The sequence below is a fragment of the Sorex araneus genome, chromosome 4 (genome assembly GCF_027595985.1).
Source record: "Sorex araneus isolate mSorAra2 chromosome 4, mSorAra2.pri, whole genome shotgun sequence".
In the NCBI taxonomy this organism is placed as follows: domain Eukaryota; kingdom Metazoa; phylum Chordata; class Mammalia; order Eulipotyphla; family Soricidae; genus Sorex; species Sorex araneus.
The window spans coordinates 101,662,290-101,687,516 of NC_073305.1; the positions used below are offsets into that span (position 1 = coordinate 101,662,290).

At 43.7% G+C, this 25,227-nt stretch overlaps 1 protein-coding gene across 1 annotated transcript in view; it reads left to right on the forward strand.

Moving 5' to 3' along the window:
* Positions 1–18,060, forward strand: part of KCNQ5 (potassium voltage-gated channel subfamily Q member 5) — a 588,348-nt gene extending 570,288 nt beyond the window's left edge. Inside the window, exons 12-14 of the mRNA XM_055134600.1 lie at positions 9,431–9,562; positions 12,108–12,234; positions 13,656–18,060. Coding sequence (XP_054990575.1) covers positions 9,431–9,562; positions 12,108–12,234; positions 13,656–14,618 — 1,222 coding nt within the window. The 3' untranslated portion in view covers positions 14,619–18,060. The remainder of the gene's footprint in view (positions 1–9,430; positions 9,563–12,107; positions 12,235–13,655) is intronic.
* Positions 18,061–25,227: the final 7,167 nt, after the last annotated feature.

Sequence of the window (25,227 nt, forward strand, 5' to 3'; positions counted from 1 at the left end):
AGCCTCCCTGAAGAGAAACCACAGGCTGAGAAGAAGGATAACAACATAAATATATTTTCTCACAGTTCTCTGGAGGCTAGTAGTCCAAAATCAAAGTGTAGGCAAGAGTCATGAGCTAGTGAGCTCTCTCTCCTTCTATCTCTCCCTGTGTCTCTGTCTCTGTATGTCTCTGTCAGTCCCTTTCTCTCTCTCCCCCATCTCTCTCTCTGTCATATCTCTGTCTCTTATCATACTCTCATAAGTGGTCAATATTTAACAAAGAAATTAACATACACTTTTATTTGGAACAATGAATTCTCAAAGTTATATCTCATGCCACTCTGTTTATAACAAAATCTCAAAATAATAATTGTTTTAATGAAAAAGCCCATTGAGCTATGGGCTGAGTGCATGCCTCGCAGGAAGCTGGATTCAATGTCTCCTATACCTCCAGTGCATGGTCCGCCCAAACACCAAGCTGGGACTAGCCCCCTGAGCGCCAACTAGGTTGTTTTTTTTTAATCTGCTTTTAGAATTTAACTTTTGTGGGGTTGAAGAGATAGTACGGTGGCTAATGTGCTTGCCCTGCACTCTGCTAACCCCAGTTCAATCTCTGGGGTGTAGCCCCAAAATGGAAATGAAACTAAACGAAAAGAAATATTTGTATTTGGGTTTCTCTACCAGCCAAACTTAAGAACTTCTCAGGGACTCACTCCAGGGCAGTTTCCAGGGACTGTGCAGACTAGGCCCTCGAGGAGAGAGCGGGATCTTTGAGTGCATTTCAATGCAGAGCTTCTACACCTTTTACCAGTACTTGTTCACAGAAACACTGTATGCAGGCTTGAGGCCACTCTCAATGAGAAGTCAACAACAGCTCTTCTCTTGTCAGCATGTCTTGTACAACCATGTTTTCTGTCAATCGTCAAAAAAAATAAAAGTGAGTCAGAATATCAACAGCCTGTCCTTGGAAAATAACCACAAGAACTTGAGGAAGATTACTCATTATTTTGGAGAGAAATTACCTCGAGCAGCTGTTGATTGTATCTTGTTCCAACTATCTCTGAATAGCTCTACACAGTAGTCATCATACCTGCTAGGTTTCACCTACATGCAGCCTTTCTTTCTTCCAAGCCACGTCAACTTTTTAAGGAGTCTATTGACTATATTTACTCTGGGGTGAAAATTCAAATAATTTTGATGGGGAAGGAGGAAATGTATTAGAATGCACCTGGCAGTGCTCAGAGTTTACTACCAGCTCCGTCCTTGGGGGTCACTCATACACCAGGTTTCAATCCCAGATACCCTGTGTGCAAAGCATACACTCAACCTATCGAGCTGTTCAACCCTCAAAGAATTCTTTAAGGGCTAGAGAGGAAGTTCAGGAGGAGAGACATTTGCTTTGCATGAGATCCTGGCTCAAATCCCCAACACCACAGGGGTCACTCCTGAGAACACCCTCAGAATCATTCTTGAGCACTAAACATTACCAGCTGTGGCCCAAGCCCCCAAGCCCCAAAATAATTCTTTAATTCTTTAATTGGGGCTACAGCCTAGCTTTACCCTGGCACCATTAACCCCCCTCTTCCCACTTAAACTTATTCAAATGACCTTCTCTATGAAATCTTGGGCAACTCAAATCGCCCCTCTGCACCTTTTTCCCTCATTGGGGAAGTGAGGCTGGTAAGAATATTAGCCTCATTGAGTTTGGTGGGAAAGAAGTGAATGAACAGTTGCTAGACAACAGGAAATAAGCTGGCCATGTGGTGAGCTCTGTGTCAACAGTCACAGTCGCTGTGCTCCAGTGGCCAGCCCCTTCCACCACCATCCGCCCACACACAAAAAAGAAAGTATTGTGCTGCAGAGCCCAGAGATGGCCCAGCTGCTCAAGGCACCTGCCTTGCAAGCATAAGAACGTGAGTTTGATCCCCATATTAGCCCACATGCACTGAGTGCAGTCCCCAAGGCTCTGCTTTCTGGGACCCAACTCTCACCTGCTCCCCTCTCGAGTCACAGCAAAGTATTTCAATCTCCAGCACACAGCTGGGTGTGTGCAAGCACCAGAACTAAGTGTTAACCACAGCCCAGCACCACCACCAAACATGATTGACAACACCGTCCCCTGTCCCCCTTATTACAATAAAAACTTAAGAAGGTACGGGGGCACTTAAAGATAAAATTAAGTGATGTCTAGCTTTGGAGGCGAAAAACAAGTCTGTGGTTCAAAGCGACAGAGGCTGAGGAAAGGAGCGGTTAGCCCAAAGACAGAAACAGGAACCATTATGTACAACAAACAGAAAAGCAGGAAGGCATCTAAGTACAGAGTAAGTCAGCAAATTGATTAGGTTGGTGTTTTATTCTAAAACTAAGATGACTGATCGCTGTGCGATGCATAGATTAGAAGAGAGAATTGCATGCAGCCGACCTGGGTTCAATCCCGGGATCCTACGTGGTCCCACAGAATAATTCTTGAGTGCAGAGCTTGGAGTAACCCATGAGTATCATCAAGTATAGCCCAAAAACTCTGAAGTGAGAGAGAGAGAAAGAGAGAAAGAGAAAATCATACAATGCCAGGATTTGTGACACTAGGCAATCCTGATCAAGAACTGTGAGGAATGGATTCAGAGCTTCTGCAGAGGAGAGGATGTGGTGGAAGAGACTATAGTGGAAAAAGCAGATGTCAGTATGATACCTGGGAGAGTCTGGTCAGACAGAGGTGGGAGAGGGTGTAGGATCTTGAGGGATCACCGTGTAGATCCTGGGTTTGAAACCCAGGAGGAAACTGGAGTGAGGACAAACCTGGCAACTCTCAGCCTAAAAATCAGTGATCTATAGAGTCACTGCAGGGCCAGTGTGGGAATCAGAGAGAAGACAGCAAGCACAGAAACAAGTGAGAGGTCTTGGTGAATAGTGTTTCGGCAAGAGGCAAAGCTGATAAGCATGAAAATGGTCCTTTGAAAATGGTAACAGGAGAGATGATCATCTCATCCACCACTTGGGAAACAGTTGCAAAGGCTTGGCAGCCAGAGTATCAGCAGAACTTTTTTTTTTAATCTGTGACACTTTTCCACACTTAATGGGAGCACAAATGAGGTGTCAAGAATTTCTCTATAGCTAGCACAGGCTCATCAAACCCTCCTTACATGTCTCAGATCTGATCCACAAGGACAGCCATGGCTGACAAGTCAGTTTCTGAGGTGGTATGCAAATCAGACCTCCCTGTCACCCCGGGCTGGGGGAGGAGGTTTACCCAGGGCCTAGCCTTCTGTGCTTCCACTTCTGAAAGGCCTGTCCAGGAACGTTTCCCTGCCCCAAGGCATACTCACATCAATGCATCTTCTGCTCAAAATCCTTCTGAAATCCCACTTTATGCTTCAGACAAGAATACTCCGCAAATAGAGAGAAAGAGGCACATGTTTGCCATTGTGGGTTTTTGTTAAATCTACAAGCTGTTTAATCATCACCAGTTCTTCATTTTGCTGATGGCATCTCAGCTATTTTAGCAGAGGTGATGAATCTTTGTTTGCAAGTCACTATTAAGACATTCTTGACAGCCAAGTCTATGACAGGGCACAGAAAAGGAGGCTGCTAGAAAATTTTATAGATCATTTTGCACATATTTTTAAGATTGGCTAATATATTACATGGAATACACTTTTTGTTTGTGTCTGTGTTGAAGGTAATTTTGACCACATTACCTAGAGGTCTGCATGAAACTAAGATTTACACTGAAAATGCACTTGCTTTGCAGTGTAAAAAAAAATTATTCTTTGTTTTTGGGCCACACCTGGAAGTACTCAGAGTTTACTCTGGCTCTGGGCTCAGGGATCATGTCTAGCAGGACTCAAGGGGACCATATAGGGTGCCATGAATGGAACCCAGATTTGCTGCATGCAAGGCAAACATCCTCTCTGCTGTACTGTCTCTCCAGCTCAGCATCAAAACATTTTTAACATTTGATTTTGTTAGCACTTGAACCGAATCACCTATTCATTGCCATGTTTGAAGACATGAAAGAGCAGTCAACATCTATCAGCATTTCATATCAGTTGTATTTATCCAACACTTTAAAGTTAATGCAGGAGTTTATATTGCTAGGAAAACAAAATGCCCAGATTGGTTACTGCATCCATGACAAGGAATCCTAGGAGGGAAATTAGACTTAGAGACTTGCTAGCATCTAAAAGGTTTTGTTGCATCTTATTTCTTTCCTACAAAGAAGGCACATTAAGTATGCGGAGACAGTGTAGAGGTTAGGGCATGGGGCGTGCATGGGTCTGACCTGGGTTCTCTTGCCGCACCACATGGCTCTTGAGCATCGCCATAGGTAGCCTTGGAGGCTGCAGTGTGGCGGGCCCTGAGCAGCACTGCATCCTTGGACCCTTGCATTGAACCCCCACCAGTCACCCCACTTCAGAGCCACCCCCCGCCCACCGAAAATAACATTGCTTAAAAGAGAGAAATGAAACAGAGTATGGAAAAGCACACTAGTGCCACACTAGGTTCAGGATTTAGAGCCCAATCGTCACAAGTGTTTGAACACCCCCACTTCCGGAGGGGCCTGCGTCAGTGAAAGCATGCACAGGGAGGACATTTCTAACAAAGAGTTGAAAGCAGAGGGTGCTCCATCGTCGCACACCCGGCTTGTGTGTGTGATGCCCTGGGTTCAGTTCCTGGCTCTGAAAAATTAAGTAAAAGGACCCGGGAGATTGCTCAAAGGACTGAAGTACATGCTTCGCATGGGGATTTCCAAATTCTATCCCCAGCACCAGATGGTCCCCTGAGTACCACCAGAAGTGACATTCAAGCACCGTCAGGTACAACCCAAAAAGCAAACAGAGAAAGGAGAATTGAAAGAAGGAATGTGAAACTGGTCACGCCAGAGGAATCCTCAGGGTTCCTTTAGCCACTGGCCACTAGCTCTATCTGAGATGCAAGTATCTGGGGTAAACATAATTTTATAGCTAGTTTTGAAGAGTCTTGAGACTCTTCTATACTACTCCAGCAATCCAAATCTGCATTACTAATAACCAGGAAAATAACAAATAAATCATCTAGCAAGTAATACATATGCCTGCAGTATTCACCCTACCCTTGATGTCAAGTTCTATAGCCCAGTACGTGTGCTGAATTTGCTACAGTGGCTCTGAGACACCTAACAAATGACCCCCAAGTCCCCTTGCTTTTGACATCAGAAAGAGGCTGTGTTTCTCACAGAGTCAAACATCAGGGGATTGTCATTCCCAGCTGGGAAAGAAGAGGACGAGCATGATGTCAGTCAAGCAAACTGATTCAACACTGAAGCAACAGAAAGCAAAAGGAAAGGTCAGGAGCAAGAGCATCATCGGCACAGAAGGTCTGGGCAAAAGAAGACCATGGCTGTGCCCTGAGAAATCTGTCATGTCTGTCCCCAGAGATGAGCAGTAGATGGGTAAAGTCGCCTCCTAGAACTTCTCCCAATCCAGACTGGACCCCCTTCTCTGCTCCCACATCACGTCACGTGCCTCCCGTTGCCTTCCATGTGCCAAATGCCTCATAACTATCTCATTGCTTGTCTCTCTTCCCTAAAAGACTGAAAGAGCAACTGAGTTTATTCCTGCACCTTCTGACCCTGCACCTAACACAGAGCGAGGCACACAGCTGACACTCGGGAAATGTCTGGCAGACGAGTGGATGAGTTCCCTCATCGGGGATTTCTCATCAGTCATGCTGAGCTTATCTAAATAGTTCCCATGGGCCAGAGAGGGTGAGCACTTGCTTTGCACCTGCCAACCAAAGGTCAATTCCCAGCACCATAAAAGTTTCCCCTGAGCCCCACCAGAAGTGACCTCTAAGCACAGGACCAGGAATTAAAACTGAGCGCCACAAGGTATGACCCGCAAAAACAACAATGACAACAAAAGCTCACACTTCAGGCTGGAGCGGTAGCACAGCGGGTAGGGCGTTTGCCTTGAACGCGGCCGACCCAGGTTCGATTCCCAGTATCCCATATGGTCCCCTGAGCACCACCAGGAGTAATTCCTGAGTGCAGAGCCAGGAGTAACCCCTGAGTATCGCCGGCTGTGACCAAAAAAAGAAAATTTTTTTTTTTAAAAAAAAGCTCCTATCTCATAATGAATGAGACTTTGGATCTGGGAGGAACACATTCCCGGCGCTTTCCTTCCACCAGGAGACCAAGAAATCATTGGTCTCTCCCTGGATGCAGGTTCTGAGCTCCCAATACGGTAACCTACGAGTGTCAGATGAGTATTCTTTGATGTTTTCACACAGAACCACAATGGAACCTAGATCCTTGTGTGCTCTCTGCCACTGAACCACGTCCAGCCAGAGAGGGATGGGAGGGACCATTCCCCTCCCAATTCTATTTCATCCTGGACTTGACTGCACCTTACAATTGCCTTAAGAGTTTAATAAAATATCCAGACTACACCAAGTTCCATTCAAACAAAATTCCAGAAGGAAGGACCCAGATAGTGGCATTTTCTAAAAGTCCCCTGCTGATTGCCAGGAGCACAGAGCATGGGAGGTGCTGCTGCCTTTACAATCCATCATGAGATGTCTGCAGTTGACAGTGGGCTGAGCCCTGCCCACCTGGCACAGTTTGGCTGCTGGCCGGGTCATCCATCTGTTTGGTGAAGGTAACAGTCACTGCCACTTCTGTTTTCTTATCATTCCCATCTCTGCATATTCATAGGCAACGTTTTTTACCCTTACTTAGAGTACTGGAACATGACTTCTGCAAGATTTTATAACTCATGGCAGCACCACAAATGTACCTAAATTTCCATATAAGCGCACATGTGTTTGTGTGTATATATAGATCTATTCTACCCAGTGTTTAACTTTGCTTTAGCTCTTTCTTTTTGCTTAGAAAATTGTATGAGCAGCCTTTCTTTCTGAGCTGACAGTTTAGTTTTGTGGTGAAGCTCTCTCGCCCTCTAGTGGCATTCCTGGAACATAGCGGCTTTGTACGTGGGTATCCTTCCCCTACACCATAGTTTCTTAAGCTTCTTACCATTCGAGACCCCTTTCCCAGCGAAGTTATGAAATTTTCTTATACGTAGATGGACATGGAGACTATAATGCTTATGGTAAAATGAATCAGAGGATTAGGGACATAAATGGAATGATCGGGGTCATTTGCAGGACACAAAAAAACATGGTAAGCAAATAATACCCACATTGGATCATGGGTATTACTGTTTTCCTACCATGAAGACCAGCCTATGGTAGGAAGTGTGCCACAAAGTAGCATGGGGGAAGTAAATTAGGGACTTGTAGAGAGGAGACAGAGAAGGGACCACTATGACAACGATAATTGGAAATGATCACTCTGGACAAGAACTGGGTGCTGAAAGGAGATAAAGTGATGTGCATGGTAGCATTTCAGTAAATAATACAAAACACAAAGACAGCTCTAATAAAGAAATCAGCACTGAGCTACGCTGGCTCAATTCTACACTTGCTAGCTGCTTAACCTCAAGCAAATTACTCAATGTCTTTGTGCCTCCGTTTCTTATCTGCAAATGGAGGTGATGATGGTACCCTCTTCATAGGATTACAAGGGGAAGCACTGCCTGGAATTACAATCATCTGAACCATTATTCTGAATGGTTAAGATTCATTATGATGTATGTCTTCATTTTATTCTGGAATGATTTGCTCAAACACCACATACATCGTAGTAAACTTCTTTTATTTGGAAGAGGCCACCAAATCCTCTGTCTGTTCCCATGGAAAATCCAGAGGCTTTCCTTTCTTCCCTCTGTTTTCTCTAGACAAGGGTCAGTAAACTATTGAGTGGTCCAGATCCAATGCTGGTGTTTACAGATACAGTCCTTTTTCTCTTTTATTTTCTTTCTTTTTCTTTTTCTTTCTTCCACTTTTGGGCCATGCCTGGTAGTGCTCAGGGCTTACTCCTGGCTCTGCACTGAAGAATCATGGTGGTCTCGGGGGACCATATGTGGTACCAGGGATTGAACCCAAGTCGGCCGCATGCAAAGCAAATGCCCTACCCACTGTACTGTCTCTTTGGCGCCCAGGTACAATCTTAGTGGAACGTATCAACATTTGTTTGTTTTGTTTTTGTATTGTCTGTGGTTACACTCTTGCTGCAATGACAAGTGATTGTGGAAGGTTTCCAAGAGAAACCAGAAGACCAATAAAGTAGAAAATATTATTTGACACCTTTCGGGGGGGGAAAAATGCTCCCTCCTCCTTGTCTAGACTTGAGTCACTCTGGATTCACACATTTGGAGAATTGAGATATACGGTATTGAGATTAGCCTGTAGGAGAACCGAGAAGGGAAGCCCGCTGCCAACCTAGGCTCTGCTTTCCAACCCTTCACTTTACAGTTCAGTCTGAGTGTCTGAGAGCCAGAGCAAGGGCAGAGGGTTAGGTGGCATGTGGCCCCATCTCAATTCTCAGAACCATACGTGGTCTCCCAAGCCCCACCAGGGTGACCCCTGAGCTATCTCCCCACCCCTTAACTTGGGTTTTTTGACTAATAAACCAGTTTGGATTCCTTGTAATTAACTAAGATAGACTGAGAATTGTTGGTGTTATTGATGTGGGATTCACGGAGGAGGGGAGTTGCACACTGGGGCCACACCCAGCAGTGCTTGCGGTTACAGTACCAGCCATCGAATGCAGGGTCTCCCATGTGCCGGTCATATGCCCCACCACTTGAGCCACATCTATAGCCCTAAGTATTTTTGTTGGGGGAGAGGGTGTTGGGGCCACACCCAGCCATGCTCAAGAACTATTCCTGGCTCTGTGCTCTGTCTGGAGTGACCTCTGATAGAGTTCTGGGGACCGTATGTGGTGGCAGGGGTTAGAAAAGAGTCAGAGCCACACGCAAGGCAAGCTCTTTGTCTCCTGTATACAATCTCTCTGGCCACCGTATTTTTTTTTAGAGCTCGTCATTTGTTGGAGCCAGAGCAATAGTACAGCAGGTAAGGCATTTACTTTGCACAAGGCCAACCTGGGTTCCGTCCCCAGCATCCCACATGGTCCCCCTCACCCACCAGGAGTAATTCCTGAGTGCAGAGCCAGGAGTAAGCCCTAACCACTACTGAGTATGACCCAAAAGCCAGAAAATAAAATAAAATAAAGCTATTCATTTACTTCTATTCTTCCACTTTTCCACCAAAGGAAAATCAATTATGCTTCTTACCCCAGATATTTGGGGAGAGAGAGGTGAGAAATAGAGTGTAGGTTGAGTTTTTTGTTGTTGTTCTTATTGTTTTTGTTTGGGGTTTTGGGGTCACACCCAGTGGCGCTCAGGGTTTAGTACTGGCTCTGCTCTCAGGGGACCACATGTGGTGCCTGTGCCTTATCTTCTGTACTATTTCTGGCCCCTTCCCTAGAGTTTCTTAGATCTACTCAAAAGCTATTGGGTGAATTCTTTTATCCAAGTTATAAAGACTAATATATAATATGTTTCTCTTATAGAATTATGAAGTTTCATGTTGCAAAACGAAAGTTTAAGGAAACATTACGCCCATATGATGTAAAAGATGTTATTGAACAGTATTCTGCTGGCCATCTGGACATGTTGTGTAGAATTAAGAGCCTTCAAACACGGTGAGCAATGGAAATGTTATTTGTTGTAAAGAAGTAAGCATTTAAACTATCTAGGAAGAACTTCTCTGGAAATCCTTGAATTCCATGTTGCTAATTCATTTTTTCTCTTTTTTCCATTTTTTTATTTTTTATTTTTGTTTATTTTTGTTTATTGAATCACCATGTGGGAGGGTACAAAGCTTTCAGGCTTAAGTCTCAGTTACAAAATGCTCGAAAAACCATCCCTTCACCAGTGCACAGATTCCACCACCAAGAACCACAGTAAACCTTCCCCCCCCACCCCCTAGCCCCCCACCCTGCCTGTGTAGCTGATAAATTTCACTTTACTTTCTCTTTACTTTGATTACATTCAATATTTCAACAAAAAAACTCACTATTATTGTTTGGCGTTTCGCCGCCCCACCCCCCCAAAGTCGGACCTGCTGGAAAGGAAGCACTTGATAATTTGTTTTCCATTGCTGAGAATGAAGAGATAATGCGGTTATGTGGCCACAATAGCAGCCTTGAGGTTTTGGATTTTTGTATTTTAGCACCACGAACCACCAGGAGTAATTCCTGAGTACAGATCCAGGAGTAACCCCTGTGTATCACCGGGTGTGATCAAAAAAAAAAAAGAATTAAGTCTTAACTATTTGTATGGTGAGAGTACACTTGGTCTTTTATGAAGCATACATGCGCACACACACACATAACAAATCCCCTCTTGAGCAATTCTAGAAATCACAACTTATTCATTAATTCGTTCAACTGATAATTATTGAGCCTATAATGTGTTTGATCATTCTGTCATGGGCAGTCCTGCCATGTGATTGGTGTCTGCTCTCTGCCTTGCCTGCTTTAAATCACATTCTTATTTGAAAGAATCAGAGAAGTTTTCTGGATTGCTTCACATAGCAACTTTTTCTGTAAGTTAGACTCTTGGTATTGTATTGGAAATACTTTCTCCCATTCTGTGATGTTTTAAAACTTCTATTTAATTTTACTTTTTAAAAAATAATAAACAAATTTAAAAAATAAAAATAAACAAATTGTCTCTATTTTTCTTTTGCTTTTTGGGTCACACCTGGTGATGCACAGGGGTTACTCCTGGCTCTGCACTCAGGAATCACCCCTGGCGGCGCTCAGGGGACCATATGGGATGCTGGGAATCGAACCCTGGTCAGCCACATGCAAGGCAAATGCCCTGCCTGCTGTGCTATAGCTCCAGCCCCCAAATTGTCTCTTAAGGTCCTTCGATTGGGTCATCTTTGCCTCCTGAACCTTTTTGTATAATCTGAGTTAGAAGTCTTTAATCATCCAAGCAGTTGTTCAGGAATTGTGATTTTCTTTAAAGTAATCAAATTTTATTTTTTTTAAAAATTAAAACTGCATCGGTCGACCTGGGTTCGATTCCTCCGTCCCTCTCAGAGAGCTCGGCAAGCTACCAAGAGTATCCTGTCCACACGGCAGAACCTGGAAAGCCAAAAATAGTAACAACAAGTCTCACAATGGAGACGTTACTGGTGCCCACTCCAGGAAATTGATGACTAACAGGATGACAGTGATACAGTGATAATGTGTCTGAAGCATTGTGGCCATCCAGAGATTATTGAATAATGACCCATTCCCCAAAGAGCTTGCAATTTAACAAATTTCATGTCATGGCATAAGGTTCACACTACTAGGATTTCTGAGCAGATAAAGATTCGAGTCCAAGTCAGTCAATATTTCTGATAAATAAATTCTATATCAAGAAAAACATAAACATAATTCTCACACAAGCTGGCCAAGTCTCCTTGGACATTGTTCTGGCTCATCTGCAATCATGTTACAGTCTTTGCCCTCAGCCACCAGTCCTTACATAGAAGTATCTATGGTTCACGAGATTTTTATAAAGTTGAACTGCTACAGAATTTGCAGAAATAATCTTAAGTTTCTAACTCCTGGGGTGTGTCTGCTTCAAATAAAATTCCAAAGAATGAAAACTATTTATTACTTTTTAATCTACTTGTCTCTCATTCATCAAATAATAATGAATGTTCACTAAATAATCTGCTCTATTGGCATAAAATAAGCATAATTAGGATATTATGATACTTAAGTAGTTGGGTTTATAAAATGCCTGGTCAATGATAGAAACAAATTGAACAAATTGATAGTACAATTTGTTGTACAACAAATTGAGATAAGGCACCTGCATTGCATGCGACTGCAGTGGCCATGATCCTGTTAAAATCTCCAGTACCACATATGGCCTCCTAGTTACTGCCAGGAGTCACTCCTGAGCATAGAACCAGGAATAGCCCCTGAGTATTACCAGGTGTGCCACCCCCTCCCCCACCACCCCTAAAAAGACACATTAACTGGAACAAGTTTATTTTATTTTAGCATGATTAAAGATAATTGTATTCGATTTCTCTTTCCAAAACACCATTCTCTGTGTAATTTGTGTGAATGAGGCCTGGGTTCAATCCTTAGTACCAACTTTTTTTTTCTAATTTCTTTCTGGCCTAAAGGTAGTCTGTATGTTTGCTACTCATAATCAGATCTCCTCTTTCTCTGATAGTGTTGATCAAATTCTTGGAAAAGGGCAAATCACATCAGATAAGAAGAGCAGAGAGAAAATAACCGCAGAACATGAGACCACAGATGATCTCAGTATGCTCGGCCGAGTAGTCAAAGTTGAAAAACAGGTACAACTCAACTATATAGGTTACCTTTTTAACCAGAATGGTTTTATTCAAAACTGGTCATAGGCAATTAATTGGATGTATTTTAATGACTAACATATTTAAAAGATAATGAACTGAAGACTTGGTCAGTTGGTTTAAATTTTCTTTCTGCATAGACAATATTCTCTAAACTACTTGGATTTCCATGTAAGGAAGAAAAAAAATTATCAATTCATCCATCACTGGAAACAACTATAGATTATAACAAAGGTTTGTGTTTTTTGTTTGTGTCTTGGTTATTTTCCTTGTCTCTCTTTTAGATCATTATTTTAAAATAAAAAACTTCATTATAATTCCCATGGAATACTGAAGTTGTGTCTTCTCATACAAAGAAAATTTTCCAGAAATCAAATTGCTTCCAAGGTTCGACCTATATTAATCTCTGAAGCATTTTGTACCTTTAGTTTTTAATTCAGAATTACCTAGATTGATAATGAAGGTATTGGTTTCATCAGAGAATAAGTTTCTTCCTTGGCAGTAGCATCCCAGAATATAGAGAAGACTATAAGGCATAGTCTTCTAAGACTATGCCTTAGAGAAGACTAAAAGGCATCTTGACTGGTCTGGAAAGTCTTCAAGTTGCATTTGGTTTGGGGGGAATTTATTTTGGGGAAGTGGGGTCAGAAGTGGTCAGATCATACCAGTAGTGCCCACTGATAACTTCTGTCGGTTTGGGGACTGGGGCATGAACCTGGGTCAGTAAATCAGCTGTACTATGGCTCCAGTCCCTTGAAGTTGCATTTGTATCATGTTCAGATGGCCTTTGATGACATTTCTTGTTCTTTTTTATTAATGAGGGGGAAGATGTGCTGGTGGAGATTGTGTGAAGGTCAAAGCATTGCTCTCCCTCTAGCAGGGTAGAGATGGTGTGTCCTAAGCTAGTCGTGATTGTCAGGACTGCATTCTACTTTATATAAAAAACAAATTCTGGGGGCTGGAGAGATAGCACAGCGGGTAGGGCGTTTGCCTTGCACGCGGCCGACCCGAGTTCAAATCCCAGCATCCCATATGGTCCCCTGAGCACGGCCAGGGGTAATTCCTGAGTGCAGAGCCAGGAGTAACCCCTGTGCATCGCCAGGTGTGACCTAAAAAAGCAAAAAAAAAAAAAAAAAAAAAAAAACAAATTCTGGACCAGAAAGAGAGCACTTAGCGTGATGCAGCCAACACTGATTCATTTCCTGGCACCAAATTTGGTCCCCCAAGAACTTCCAGAAGTGATCCCTAAGCACAGAGCCAGGAATAAACCCTGAGCACCTCCAGATATGGTCCAAAACCCAAAAGTAACTAGATAAATCAACTCATTAAATTAGAAGTCTACTCTCTGCAGAAAGGCCCATTTTTCATTGGCTGTCCTCCTAAATAACCATTTTGCCCCTTTTTAGGTTCAATCCATTGAGTCCAAGCTGGACTGCCTCCTGGACATCTACCAGCAGGTCCTCCGGAAAGGTTCCGCCTCCGCCCTCACTTTGGCTTCATTCCAGATCCCGCCCTTTGAATGTGAACAGACATCTGACTATCAGAGCCCTGTGGATAGCAAAGACCTGTCCAGTTCGGCCCAAAACAGTGGCTGCTTATCCAGGTCAGCTAGTGCCAACATCTCTCGAGGCCTGCAGTTCATTCTGACACCAAATGAGTTCAGTGCCCAAACTTTCTACGCACTTAGCCCGACTATGCACAGTCAAGCGCCACAGGTGGCGCTGAGTCAAAGCGATGGCTCCACAGTGGCAGCCACCAACCACATTGCAAACCAAATAAATGCAGCCCCCAAGCCAGCAGCCCCGACAACTTTACAGATCCCCCCTCCTCTCCCAACCATCAAGCATCTTCCCAGGCCAGAGACCCTCCACCCGAACCCTGCAGGCTTCCAGGAAAACATTTCCGACGTCACCACCTGCCTTGTTGCCTCCAAGGAAAATGTTCAGGTCACACAATCAAATGTGACCAAGGACCGGGCTCTGAGGAAAAGCTTTGACATGGGAGGAGAAACTCTGTTGTCTGTCCAGCCCGTGGTACCCAAGGACTTGGGCAAATCTTTGTCTGTACAAAACCTGATCCGGTCGACGGAGGAACTGAATATTCAGCTTTCAGGGAGTGAGTCAAGTGGCTCCCGAGGCAGCCAAGATTTCTACCCCAAATGGAGGGAGTCCAAATTGTTCATTACTGATGAAGAGGCAGGTCCCGAAGAGATGGAGACAGACACTTTTGATGCCGTTCAGCCGCCAGCCCGGGAAACTGCTTTTGCATCAGACTCTCTAAGGACTGGAAGATCAAGATCATCTCAGAGCATTTGTAAGGCGGGAGAAAGTACAGACGCCCTCAGCCTGCCTCCTGTCAAACTGAAATAAGTTCTGTTTCCTTTCTAATTTTAGCAGTTCCTTTAGCCATACATATCATTGCATGAACTATTTTGAAAGCCCTTCTAAAAAGTTGAAATTGCAAGAATCAGGAAGAACATGACAGGCCATGTACAAGCCCGTTATCTTTTAATTGCATGAAAATGCATGTTTAGGGATGGCTGAAATTCCAAGGTACGTCAACATTAACCCACGGTCCAGTAAAGTACCTTGAGTTTAAAATTCTGAGAAGCCAAACTCCGCTGATGCTCTGGGGTGTGTGAAAATGTCAAGCTTTGGCCACTTAGAAGATCTGACTGACTGTATTTTTTAATGATGGGAGTTAACACCTTCAAATTTTAGGCATTTCTGCTTTGTGATTCAATACAAAATACACTTTTTAAATTAGGCCATCATGTACATTTATACACAATGGCTCTCATCAACAGCTGCTAACCAGGTGTAAGTCAAGCAGAATCGGGGAATAATAGAAATGGCTGCTTATTTCAAGATGTATTTGCCAACCTGTTCCTATTCAGCCATTTTATTATTAATGTCATTTGAATGTCAATTTGTGTGCTTTTGGTGATTCAATGCTGTGGCTAGCAACTTTGCACATCATTTTCATGTTGTTCTTTAGGAGAGAATGGTCTTTGATTAGGATGTGTGCAAATCAAGCAGTTCAGGGCCAGTGGGGCAACTACACAACTTGACACATTTGACTTAATTGGGACACCGTCCCTAACTGACTTGGGTGGTCAGCTTCTGCACGAGGGAAGTGCTGATCAACAACGGGTGTGCGCTTCAGGGTGATTTCTCGGGAAAAGATCCTCTGAAGGTGAGCGAGACAACCAGGGCAACCTCGGGAAAGGAGCCCCCCCCCCAAGGCGATCATGCTATCCCCTCATGGGGGACAGTGAGGAGCATTTCCCATTGAACTGACAACCACATGGGATCCCAAGAAGCTCACACCTGAGGGAGAGTAGGACAGAAAAGGTTCAAAGAGAATCCAGACAGGATGTCTGGAAGTAGGTGAAGTTAAAGATATGGACTCCACAACCTCAAAGGGAATGAGAAGGAGAGAAACAAACCAAAATCAAAGAACTCAACTTTTTGGAAAATGAATATTGTCGGGGGGTTCCGCTACCTATCATCCCTTATTCTTATATAGAAGCAGAGAATTTTGTGAGGTATTTATTTTTTACTATGTCCTGAATGTGTTTTGCTATCATGTATGTAGTGCATTTTGCATATGAAAGGCTAAAACGAAATCTCCTTTACTTTTTATACTGTAGTCCACCTTTTCTATTCTTCCCCAAAATGTTGCCCCAGCCCAGAAATTATTGGTTCCATTTCTTGAGATAAACATTTGCCCGTAGAAGCCAGATAACACCAGGTAGGACTGAGAAATCAAAACACCAAATATTCTAGCGTGGTTGCAAAAAAAAAAAAAAGGGGGGGGAAACAAAATGAAAAATATACAAGCAATGCTGGCCATCCATGTGTTACTGTCTCAGGCTAACTGTCTCAGACAATGCAGAACTTCAGCAAGATAGTAGCCTATAGAAGGCAAAGGAGCACAGCGTATTGGTTCTGTTCAACTCTAGCCACAGATGGACTTCAGAAAGGGAGAGATTTTCTTGGCAGAGAGTGCTGCTTGCAGACCTTCTCCAGCAGCAAGAAGAATGAGCTGGGATAGCAACCAACTATCCAAAGGAAGGAGGTTGCCAACCAACCAGCCCTTCCCTGTGCCCTCCTCTACTGCCTGTCCCCCTCTCTTCTTCTCCATTAGCTGCTCATGGGTCCCCTCCACTGTTTTCTCCTGAACGTCACCAGGCACTAGCGAGCCTCCTTCTCCACCTTGCCAATCTACCGGCAGTGTGCTTCTTCACCTTTTTTAATCTTTGTCTCTTTTGATAGAATTTTTCAAACTTCCTCTTCCTATCACCCACTCTCCCCTTGGATTCTATTACATTCTGCTGGAGTGCAATGTTCAGAATCTTCATGGCTGCTGAAGACATATACAGGAACTAGAGTTTAGGTTTTACAGTTCGGTTAAAATGCATTTGCCAGCTTTGTAAGCTAATTTTCAGTTTCAAATGGTAGAGTTTTAGTAAGTTATTAGATGTCATTTTTGATGGCATCCCTCTGTCCAATCACCCTGCAGTTGTGATACATACTCCCAAAGAAGATGCATGTGTAAAACACACACACACACACACACACACACACACACACACACATCCCTACCCTGACCTAAAGCCAGACACCTACCTACCATGCATTAGAGCAGGCTCTCTCCAAGTACCAGCCAAGGAAAAAGAAAACAGCAGCTTTCAGGTAGCACTGATTCTTGGACGTACTCTGTCCTGGGCCAAACCCCCACTGGCAGCAGGAATTCTGAATGTATTGCGGACCCCTCCATAGGTCTCATTAGGCCTCGAACACAGTACAATTCAGCCAGCATTGCGGAAATCTGAAGATCCAGGAGAAAAAAAAAACCTAAATGCATAACCAAGGTCTTAATCATAAACAAAGTTGAATAAAACCTGTTGTGGGAAACTTTTATACAGTGAAGCCATTATCATTTTGAGTCAAATTTATTCTAGCACAAAAATTCCTGGCTGTTGAGAGCTCATTGTATTGTGTGAGAACTCTAGGGTTCTCTGTGATGTCACTCTCTGTGGTGTTGAGAGGGGTCGCCCATTTATACTTAGCAAAGTCCCATTGGTCAATTCCAAATGGTGTCTTGAAGCACAATTTCACTGAGCACTGAGTAGCCATAGGCTCTCTCAGTTCAGGTTTGCCTTCTTCAAAATGTAGGGATAATCAAGCTAACAATTATAAACATCCCATGTAGGAGGTTAACTAAAAATATTTGCTACGTCTGATTTAAGTGTTTGCATTTTGTTCAACTTAAATAAATTAACATCTGTAGATTACAAGTTTTGTTTAAAGTAAAACACTTGAGTTTTTAAGTCTATTTCTTATGTTCTAAGGTGCCTTTCTCACCTCCCATTGGCTCACTGATTCTGAGAGTTCTGAATTTGCCAGTTAAATAATAGAGAGGAGGAAATCAGGCACAAAATGATTAATTCTTATGCCCATTTGCAAAGTCAAATCAAAAGGAATGATGAAATCTAGATAATGGATTGTTTCATTCACTCAGATTGAGAAGATTTCATAAATGTTAACTTATCTCCCCAGAAGCTGGTATTTTTTGCCTTAAATGACATGGCTGTGTTTTTGTATGAGAAACTTTAATTTAATTATGTGCATTTAAATGAGCAGTTCTAAAAGTCATGTATGACAATACAATTGTCTGTTTCCTGAAAACAAATAAATCAGGAATATTGTATCCATTTCAAGCTACCATTAAAATGTAATTTTCTTTGCTCTCTTTTAGTAGGAATATTTGTTTTAAAGTGAAACATTAAAAAGATGTCTATAGCTAGCCAGTGTGACTGCTTTTATCTGTTTTTAACTGATTGGTTCTAAACTGACTGGTCTCACTTGAGAAACTACACACAGACTTCAGACTGAAATGTAAAAATCACTCTTTTTAATAGACTAGAGAGCTCAACAGGCTGCTTTGCATGAAGGGAACTCGGGTTTAGTCCCCAGCACAGCATAGCAGTGGTGAGGGACACTTGAGCAAGAACCTCCAATGCCCCCCCACAAAAATGTGTATATATAAAGTGATATATATTTAAAAGTAATATGTATGTATGTGTGTATATATATATATATATATATAAAACTTTTGCAGTATTACTGAAACCTCAGTTATTTGGAGAGAGGGCAGATTTGCATTTTTTTTTTTTAGTATCATGAGAATAATTGGGCTGGAGCGATGATAGCACAGCATTGGGCTTTCGCCTTTCACGCAGCCAACCCAAGTTCAATTCCTCCGCCGCTCTCGGAGAGCCCGGCAAGCTACCGAGAGTATCGAGCCCGCGCAGCAGAGCCTGGCAAGACATCTGTGCGTATTGGATATACCAAAAACCGTAACAATAAGTCTCTCAATGAGAGACATTACTGGTGCCCGCTGGAACAAATTGATGAGCAACGGGATGCCAGTGATGACAGTGAGAATAATTAATGTGGTGGACACAGAAATAGTGTAGAGGTTAAGACACTAGCCTTGCATGTGGCTTTGTAAGTGCAAGACTTGGGGGCTAGAGTAAGTAGAGCAGGTAGAGTGCTTGCCTTGCACATAGCCAACCCAGGTTCAACCCGTGGCACCACATATGGTCCCCTGAGCACACCTGAAGTGATTCCTGAACGTATAACCAGGATAAACCTGGTTTATAAACCCTGACAATACCAGGTTTCTTCCCCAAAAAAAAAAAAAATTTAATGGTAAGACTGGGATTCAATCCCCACTACCACCATATGCACTGTTGTTTGTGCCTGGCAACTGTTCTGCCTATGATCCCAAGAGCCAAAGGCTATTTCAGGCCTCGATGCAGTCAGGTATGGGCCAACACTATAATTAAAAAGAAGGGCTGGAACAATAACACAGCGGGTAGGGTGTTTGCCTTGCATGCGGCCGACCCAGGTTCGATTCCCAGCATCCCATATGGTCCCCTGAGCACCGCCAGGGGAGTTTCTGAGTGCAGAGCCAGGAGTGACCCCTGTGCAACGCCAGGTTGAACCCAAAAAGCAAGGAAAAAAAAAAGAACCACAACCACCATGCCATTCCCAGCAAGCACTGTGGCCCAGTGTGTGGGCACTGTACCTGATGTGCATTGCCAATGAGAACCACAGCCAAAAGTGTGAGCATCAAGGCCAAAAGTGTGTGTGGCTGCCAATCACCACAAAAAGGAGGAGAAGGGAAATCAAAACTACAACTGTTCCATCCTAATCACTGAGGAAGATAGATCCCCAGATTAAACGTAGCAACCTTTTTTAGCTCAGAGTCAACTGCTTCAAGAATATGAGACAAGTAAAAATTGTTTCTTAAAAAATATTTTGGGGGCCAGAGAGATAGTACAGGAGTTAAGGCACCTGTCTGGCATGCAGCTAACCCCAGTTTGCTTCAGAGAACTACATATGGTCCTTCCAACCCTGTCAGGAGAGACGCCTGAGCACAGAGCCAGGAGTAAGCCCTGTGCACCCTTGCAAAAATAATAAATCAGCCATATAGAAACATGTCAATCTGGGGGCCAGAGAGATATCTCAAAGGGCTGAGGGCAAGCTTTGTATCCAGGTTTGGTTTTGTTTCCCAACCCTCACCCCAGACTGCCAGGAGCAACTCCCAGCACGCCAAGCCAGGTAAGCTGTGCCAGAGCCCAAAAACAAAAAGCAGACAAAAACAAAAATTCACAAAACTTACCTAAATCTTTAATAACTGACCCCAAAACCATGTCATTAGCAATGCTTTGTTTCAAAACATTTTCCACTTTAACCATATCCCGATGCCTCTATCACCGCACTTGGCCAAGACACCATCTTTTATCATCTTTTACCTAGAGCATTACAATTGCAATGGCTTCATGGTACGACATGGGTTTCAGGGTAAGAGGCCAAAAATAGAGTTGTGGTAGGGGAGGGGGACAAAGAGGTGGACAAGATGGAACTTAAGGCTACTGGCCATGAGATATGGTCCAAGAGGTGTGTAACAAGGTACATCAAAACTGTAATAGTAAGAATTATTGTAAGCATGAGACCCAAATTATAATAATTAGACTTAAAAAAAAAAGAAATAAGTTTACTAAGAAGGTGAAATGGGAAGAGGGAGGGAGCCTGGGGTCATCACTGGCAGAGGGGCATAAACAGTGGTGGTGGGTTTGCAGTTGGAGCATCGAATACCCAAAAGTCATTATTAAAAGCTTTGTAAATCCCAGGTCTAAATTTAAAAAATCATTTTTCAAAACTAAATATATAAATTAAAAAGTAATTTTAGAAGAAAGAAAATAGTCTGGAGTTGTTAGGCTGGGGGGAGGGGAGCTCATTACTTTTGTTTTTGATTTTTGGTCCACACCCAGCAGAACTAAGGGCTGATTCAGAGAACCACATGAGGTGCTGGGGATTGAATCAGGGTAGGCTGAGTGCAAAGACTTAACTTTTTCACTCTCTCCAGCACCAAGAAAAGAAAGAATTTAAATGTGAACAAGTTTTGCTTGCCTTAACCTTGAGTAGTCAAAGCCAAATGTGTATTTGACATCTACTAAACTTCTGGAATGGAGATTGGAGGAAACTTACTAGTCAATTTAGTTATGATTTGAGGGATCTTAGGATCTTTTGCTCCCAGATCTATCCCTTCCCCCACCCCACCCAGCCCCAATGTCTAGCAATCTACTCTGTCTCTTAAAAACCCCTATCTTTGCCACCTCCTCTCATTTTAAGGCACCAGAAGATCCTGAGGCTTCTATAGGGTCTGCAAAAAGCAATTTGTACAAAAGCTGTCTTTTCTAAACACCTTTACCGGGCTAGGTCTCCCAGAAGTAGCACAGGCAGGTTATGATTCCTGGATCTCCGCACTGGACCTACTCAGAAGCTCTCCTGAGCCCCTTGAGCTCCTCCAAAGAAAGAACGACACATCAACGGGCCTTTTTTTGTTTTTTGGTAGGATCACACCTAGGGTTTCAAATATGCATGACAAGTGCTCTGCGGCTGAGGAGCACTTCTTTAATTAAGAAGACTTCTCAGATATCTTCCTAAAAGATCTGAGAGACAGCGGGTAGGGCGTTTGCCTTGCACGCGGCCGACCCGGGTTCGATCCCCAGCATCCCATATGGTCCCCCAAGCACCGCCAGGAGTAATTCCTGAGTGCAAAGCCAGGAGTAACCCCTGAGCATCGCTGGGTGTGACCCTAAAAGCAAAAAAAAAAAAAGATCTGAGAGACAGGATTGGGCTACAAAATCAAATTTTCATTAACGTCTTTCATGTCTTTCTTACCAATGGCCAAATCAAAACCTTCCCTCTTAGGGCCAGAGAGATGGTATAGGAGTTATGGCATTTACCTTGCATGCAGCCAACCAGGTTATATCGCTGGAACTACATATGGTCCCCTGTGCGCACTTATCAAGAATGACCTCTGAGCATGGAGCCCAAAATAACCCCTAGCACCACTGGGTATGTCTCAACACCTCCTCCCCATTAAAAACTATCACTCTTAATTGTCTGGTAAATCCATTTTCTCCCCCATAAAATAAAACACTATGGTCAGAGAAATAATGCAAGAATAAGGTACCCTTGCATATGGGTGCATCAGCTGCAATCCTGGTTCAAATGTGCAGCACTACATATGATCTCCTGAGTACCACCAGGTGTTCAAACTCAAACTCAGAGTCAGGAGCCTCTGAATACTGCAAGGTGTCGCCCCAAAATAAAACTGACTCCAGAAAAAACTAGTCGGTAAAGGGAAACCTCAGAAACCCAAGAGTCATCTACCCTGCTGTCCTTCAGCAAGAAAAAGAGACGCATGCTGGAGACTTCCTGGGTCAGGAGCTGACTCAGGAACCAGCCGTAGCACGTCATGACCTGCAGTGGTACAGGAATAGCCTGGTGATATGGGGGAGTCACAGCTAGGACCTGAGGACAGGTAAGGACTCCCAAAGAGATATTGAAAGGCATCATCCGCATCCAGGCTATTTCCTGTGCCACATCCACACTACTGCCTTTCTGTCCATCCAGTCCCCTTCACCCCCTCTCCCCGCCCAAATAATTCCTCCCATCTCAAAGGATGCACCTGGGTTCTCAGTCACCCACACAAATTGGGAAAAGTGAGCTTTTTAAGCAGTGCTTGGTGGGACTGGGGGCCTCTTCTGCTGAGACCCTGCTGCCATCTGCAATGCTTAGGAAGTCTCCAGAGCATTACCCTGCCGTGCTGGAGCTACTTCCAAGTCCACCTGGACTACTGGGCAAAAATCAGGATGCCAGGCAAATCCACTTTGAAAGCCTTGAGGGATGCCTACACAGCATCAGGTGCTTTGGGTCTTGGTTGCCCGTCTCATGTACAGCAGCCACCTCCTGGATCAACTGGTCCAACCATAGTAACTAGGCTCCTGCCTGTGGCTGTGAACCCCACATCCAGCTAGTGAAGGTGAGCCTGTTCACCTTTATGCTGAAGGTCTTCAACAAAGTTGTAGAAGCTAGAAGGGGGAAATGTGCCAGAAGCATCCATGAGGGCCAGAGGATCAGAACATGGGACAGTATGATAAGGAGCAGCTGGAAGAAAAGAACTGGGGACCTGGGGCTGGAGTGATAGCACAGTGGGTAGGGGGTTTGCCTTGCACGCGGCTGACCCGGGTTCGATTCCCAGCATCCCATATGGTCCCCTGAGCACTGCCAGGAGTGATTCCTGAGTGCATGAGCTAGGAGTAACCCCTGTGCATTGCTGGGTGTGACCCAAAAAAGAAAAAAAGAAAGAACTGGGGACCTGGGGTTACACAACCCAAAGCTATGCTCCTCCCATTGTTCTTCCATGTCAAATATCAGTGGAAAATCAAAGTTTTTAGTATGGTTCCCCACGGTATATGGCTGCAAGTTCTCATTCTCGGGTCTTAAATTGCTCCTTCACTTCAGAGTGTGCTCAGATCCCAGAAATCTGCTTTTAAAAAAAAAAAAGTTTAAGAAAGCCCTCTAATAGTGACATCTAAACTCTTCACCTCCAGGACCACCTTAAGTAGTGGTGATCTATATTCCTATAGTACCTCTTAAGAAAATTCATTCTAAATGATTATTACTATTGGGGGAGGGGAGGTAGTGGCTCCCCTCCACTTGTACTATCACTCAGGCCCTGAGCTTAGTCTTTTAATGCCTAATTGGATTATCTGATCCTGCTATCCTCTATGCAGTCCAGGAATTCAGAATTATTTCACTCCAATTCAAAAGATCAGGGCTGTGTGTAGGATACTTGCTTTGTACACAAGCTACCAGGATTCAATCCCCAACATCCCATATGGTCCCCCAGAGCACCAGAAGTAAGCCATGAGCACCACTGGGTGTGGTCCAAAAAACAAAACAAAATGAAACAAAAAAAAAGATTTTGAAAATATATAGCAAGAGCACAGCAGGTAGGGCATTTGCCTTGCATGCGGCTGACCTGGGTTCAATTCCTCTGTCCCTCTCAGAGAGCCTGGCAAGCTACTGAAAGTATCCTGCCCACACAGCAGAGCCTGGCAAGCTACCTGTGGCATATTCGATATGCCAAAAACAGTAACAAGTCTCACAGTGGAGACATTACTGGTGCCCGCTCAGGCAAATCAATGAACAACGGGACGGCAGTGCTACAGACAGTACTATCCAGAGTTAAACCTAGGCAGGTAAAGCTGGGTCCCAGAGGAATGAGGGACTGACATTGATAAATTGGGTTAGAAAAAAGCTTCTTGAGCTCTGTTTCAGATGCTGTTCAGCAGAGGTAAGTGTGTTAAAACTTCACTTAAAAGAACCAGCTGCTATTCCATAACTCTCCTTTTTTCTTTTTTGTTCCTGCTTTCCTTTTGCTTCAGGACAGATAGCAGGGCTTAAGACCTATTACCCAAAAAGATGCATCAAAAAACATATCTAGGGGACCTGATGACCAATGACCCAAGACTCTGTTCTGCTTATTCCAAAACCTATTTGCAATTTTTCAGAACTAAACAAGACAGGGGCCAGAGAGCTTGAGCAAGGATAGAGGTTCGAGCCTTGCATATGACCAAATCTTGTTCTATCCCAGCACCACATGGGTCTCCTAAGCACCTCCACAAGTGATCCCCGTTCAGCAGGGAATAATTCCCTGAACACAGAAAAAGGGAGAGCTGCCTTAGTACCACCAGGTGTGGTCCAACCTCCCCACTCCCCAAATAAAAGAAAGGAATAGACAGGATAGAAGTGTCCAACCTCTCTACCTGTATAAATATTCTCTGAAACAAAGATGGGGAAGTAAATCTGAGCATTGTTCCTACCATTCGCTGCGGAGACTGTAATAAAAATGTTTCTCCCTTCTTGCTAAAGTCTGTGTGACCATTTTGGATTTCTGTTATACCAGGTCTGGGACCCATGTTCAGCTTCAGATGGTCTGGGAATAATGGGCAATGGCACAGGAAGGTTCTAGGATGACTTCCCTGAATGTGAGGGCAATCCGGCTGTGACATCTGTCACCTCATTGGTAGTCAATGTTGATTCATCTATTCTGGCTGGCTAAGCAGGTGTCCCCTTCCTTCCTCACTGCTCTGTATTGTCCCTTCTGAAACCAGATACTAGTCAAAGAGGGTGTGCTATCCTTAACAGAGACAAATGTTCTTAGGTCAAGGGTATGCAATTGGTTATACTGCCCTGCTAGAACCTAAAAAAAGTTCTCAAGGATCGGAGCCATAATACAGCACTAAGGTGTTTGCTTTGCACATAGCTGACCCTGATTTGATTCCCAGCATCCCATATGGTCCCTCAAGCACCACCAGGAGTAACTCCTGAGTGGAGAGCCAGGAATAATCCCTGAGCATTGCCGAGTGTGACCCAAAAAAGCCAAAAAAAAAAGCTCTCAAGGTCCAAAAAAACTTTGCTAGATTAAAACAAATACTGTCTAAAGTTAGATTTGTTACTTTTTTTATGTTCTTTTACTTCTTGCTTCTGGGGCCACATCTACTGGTGCCCTGGAGCGATTCTTAGCTCAGTGCTCAATAGTCACTCA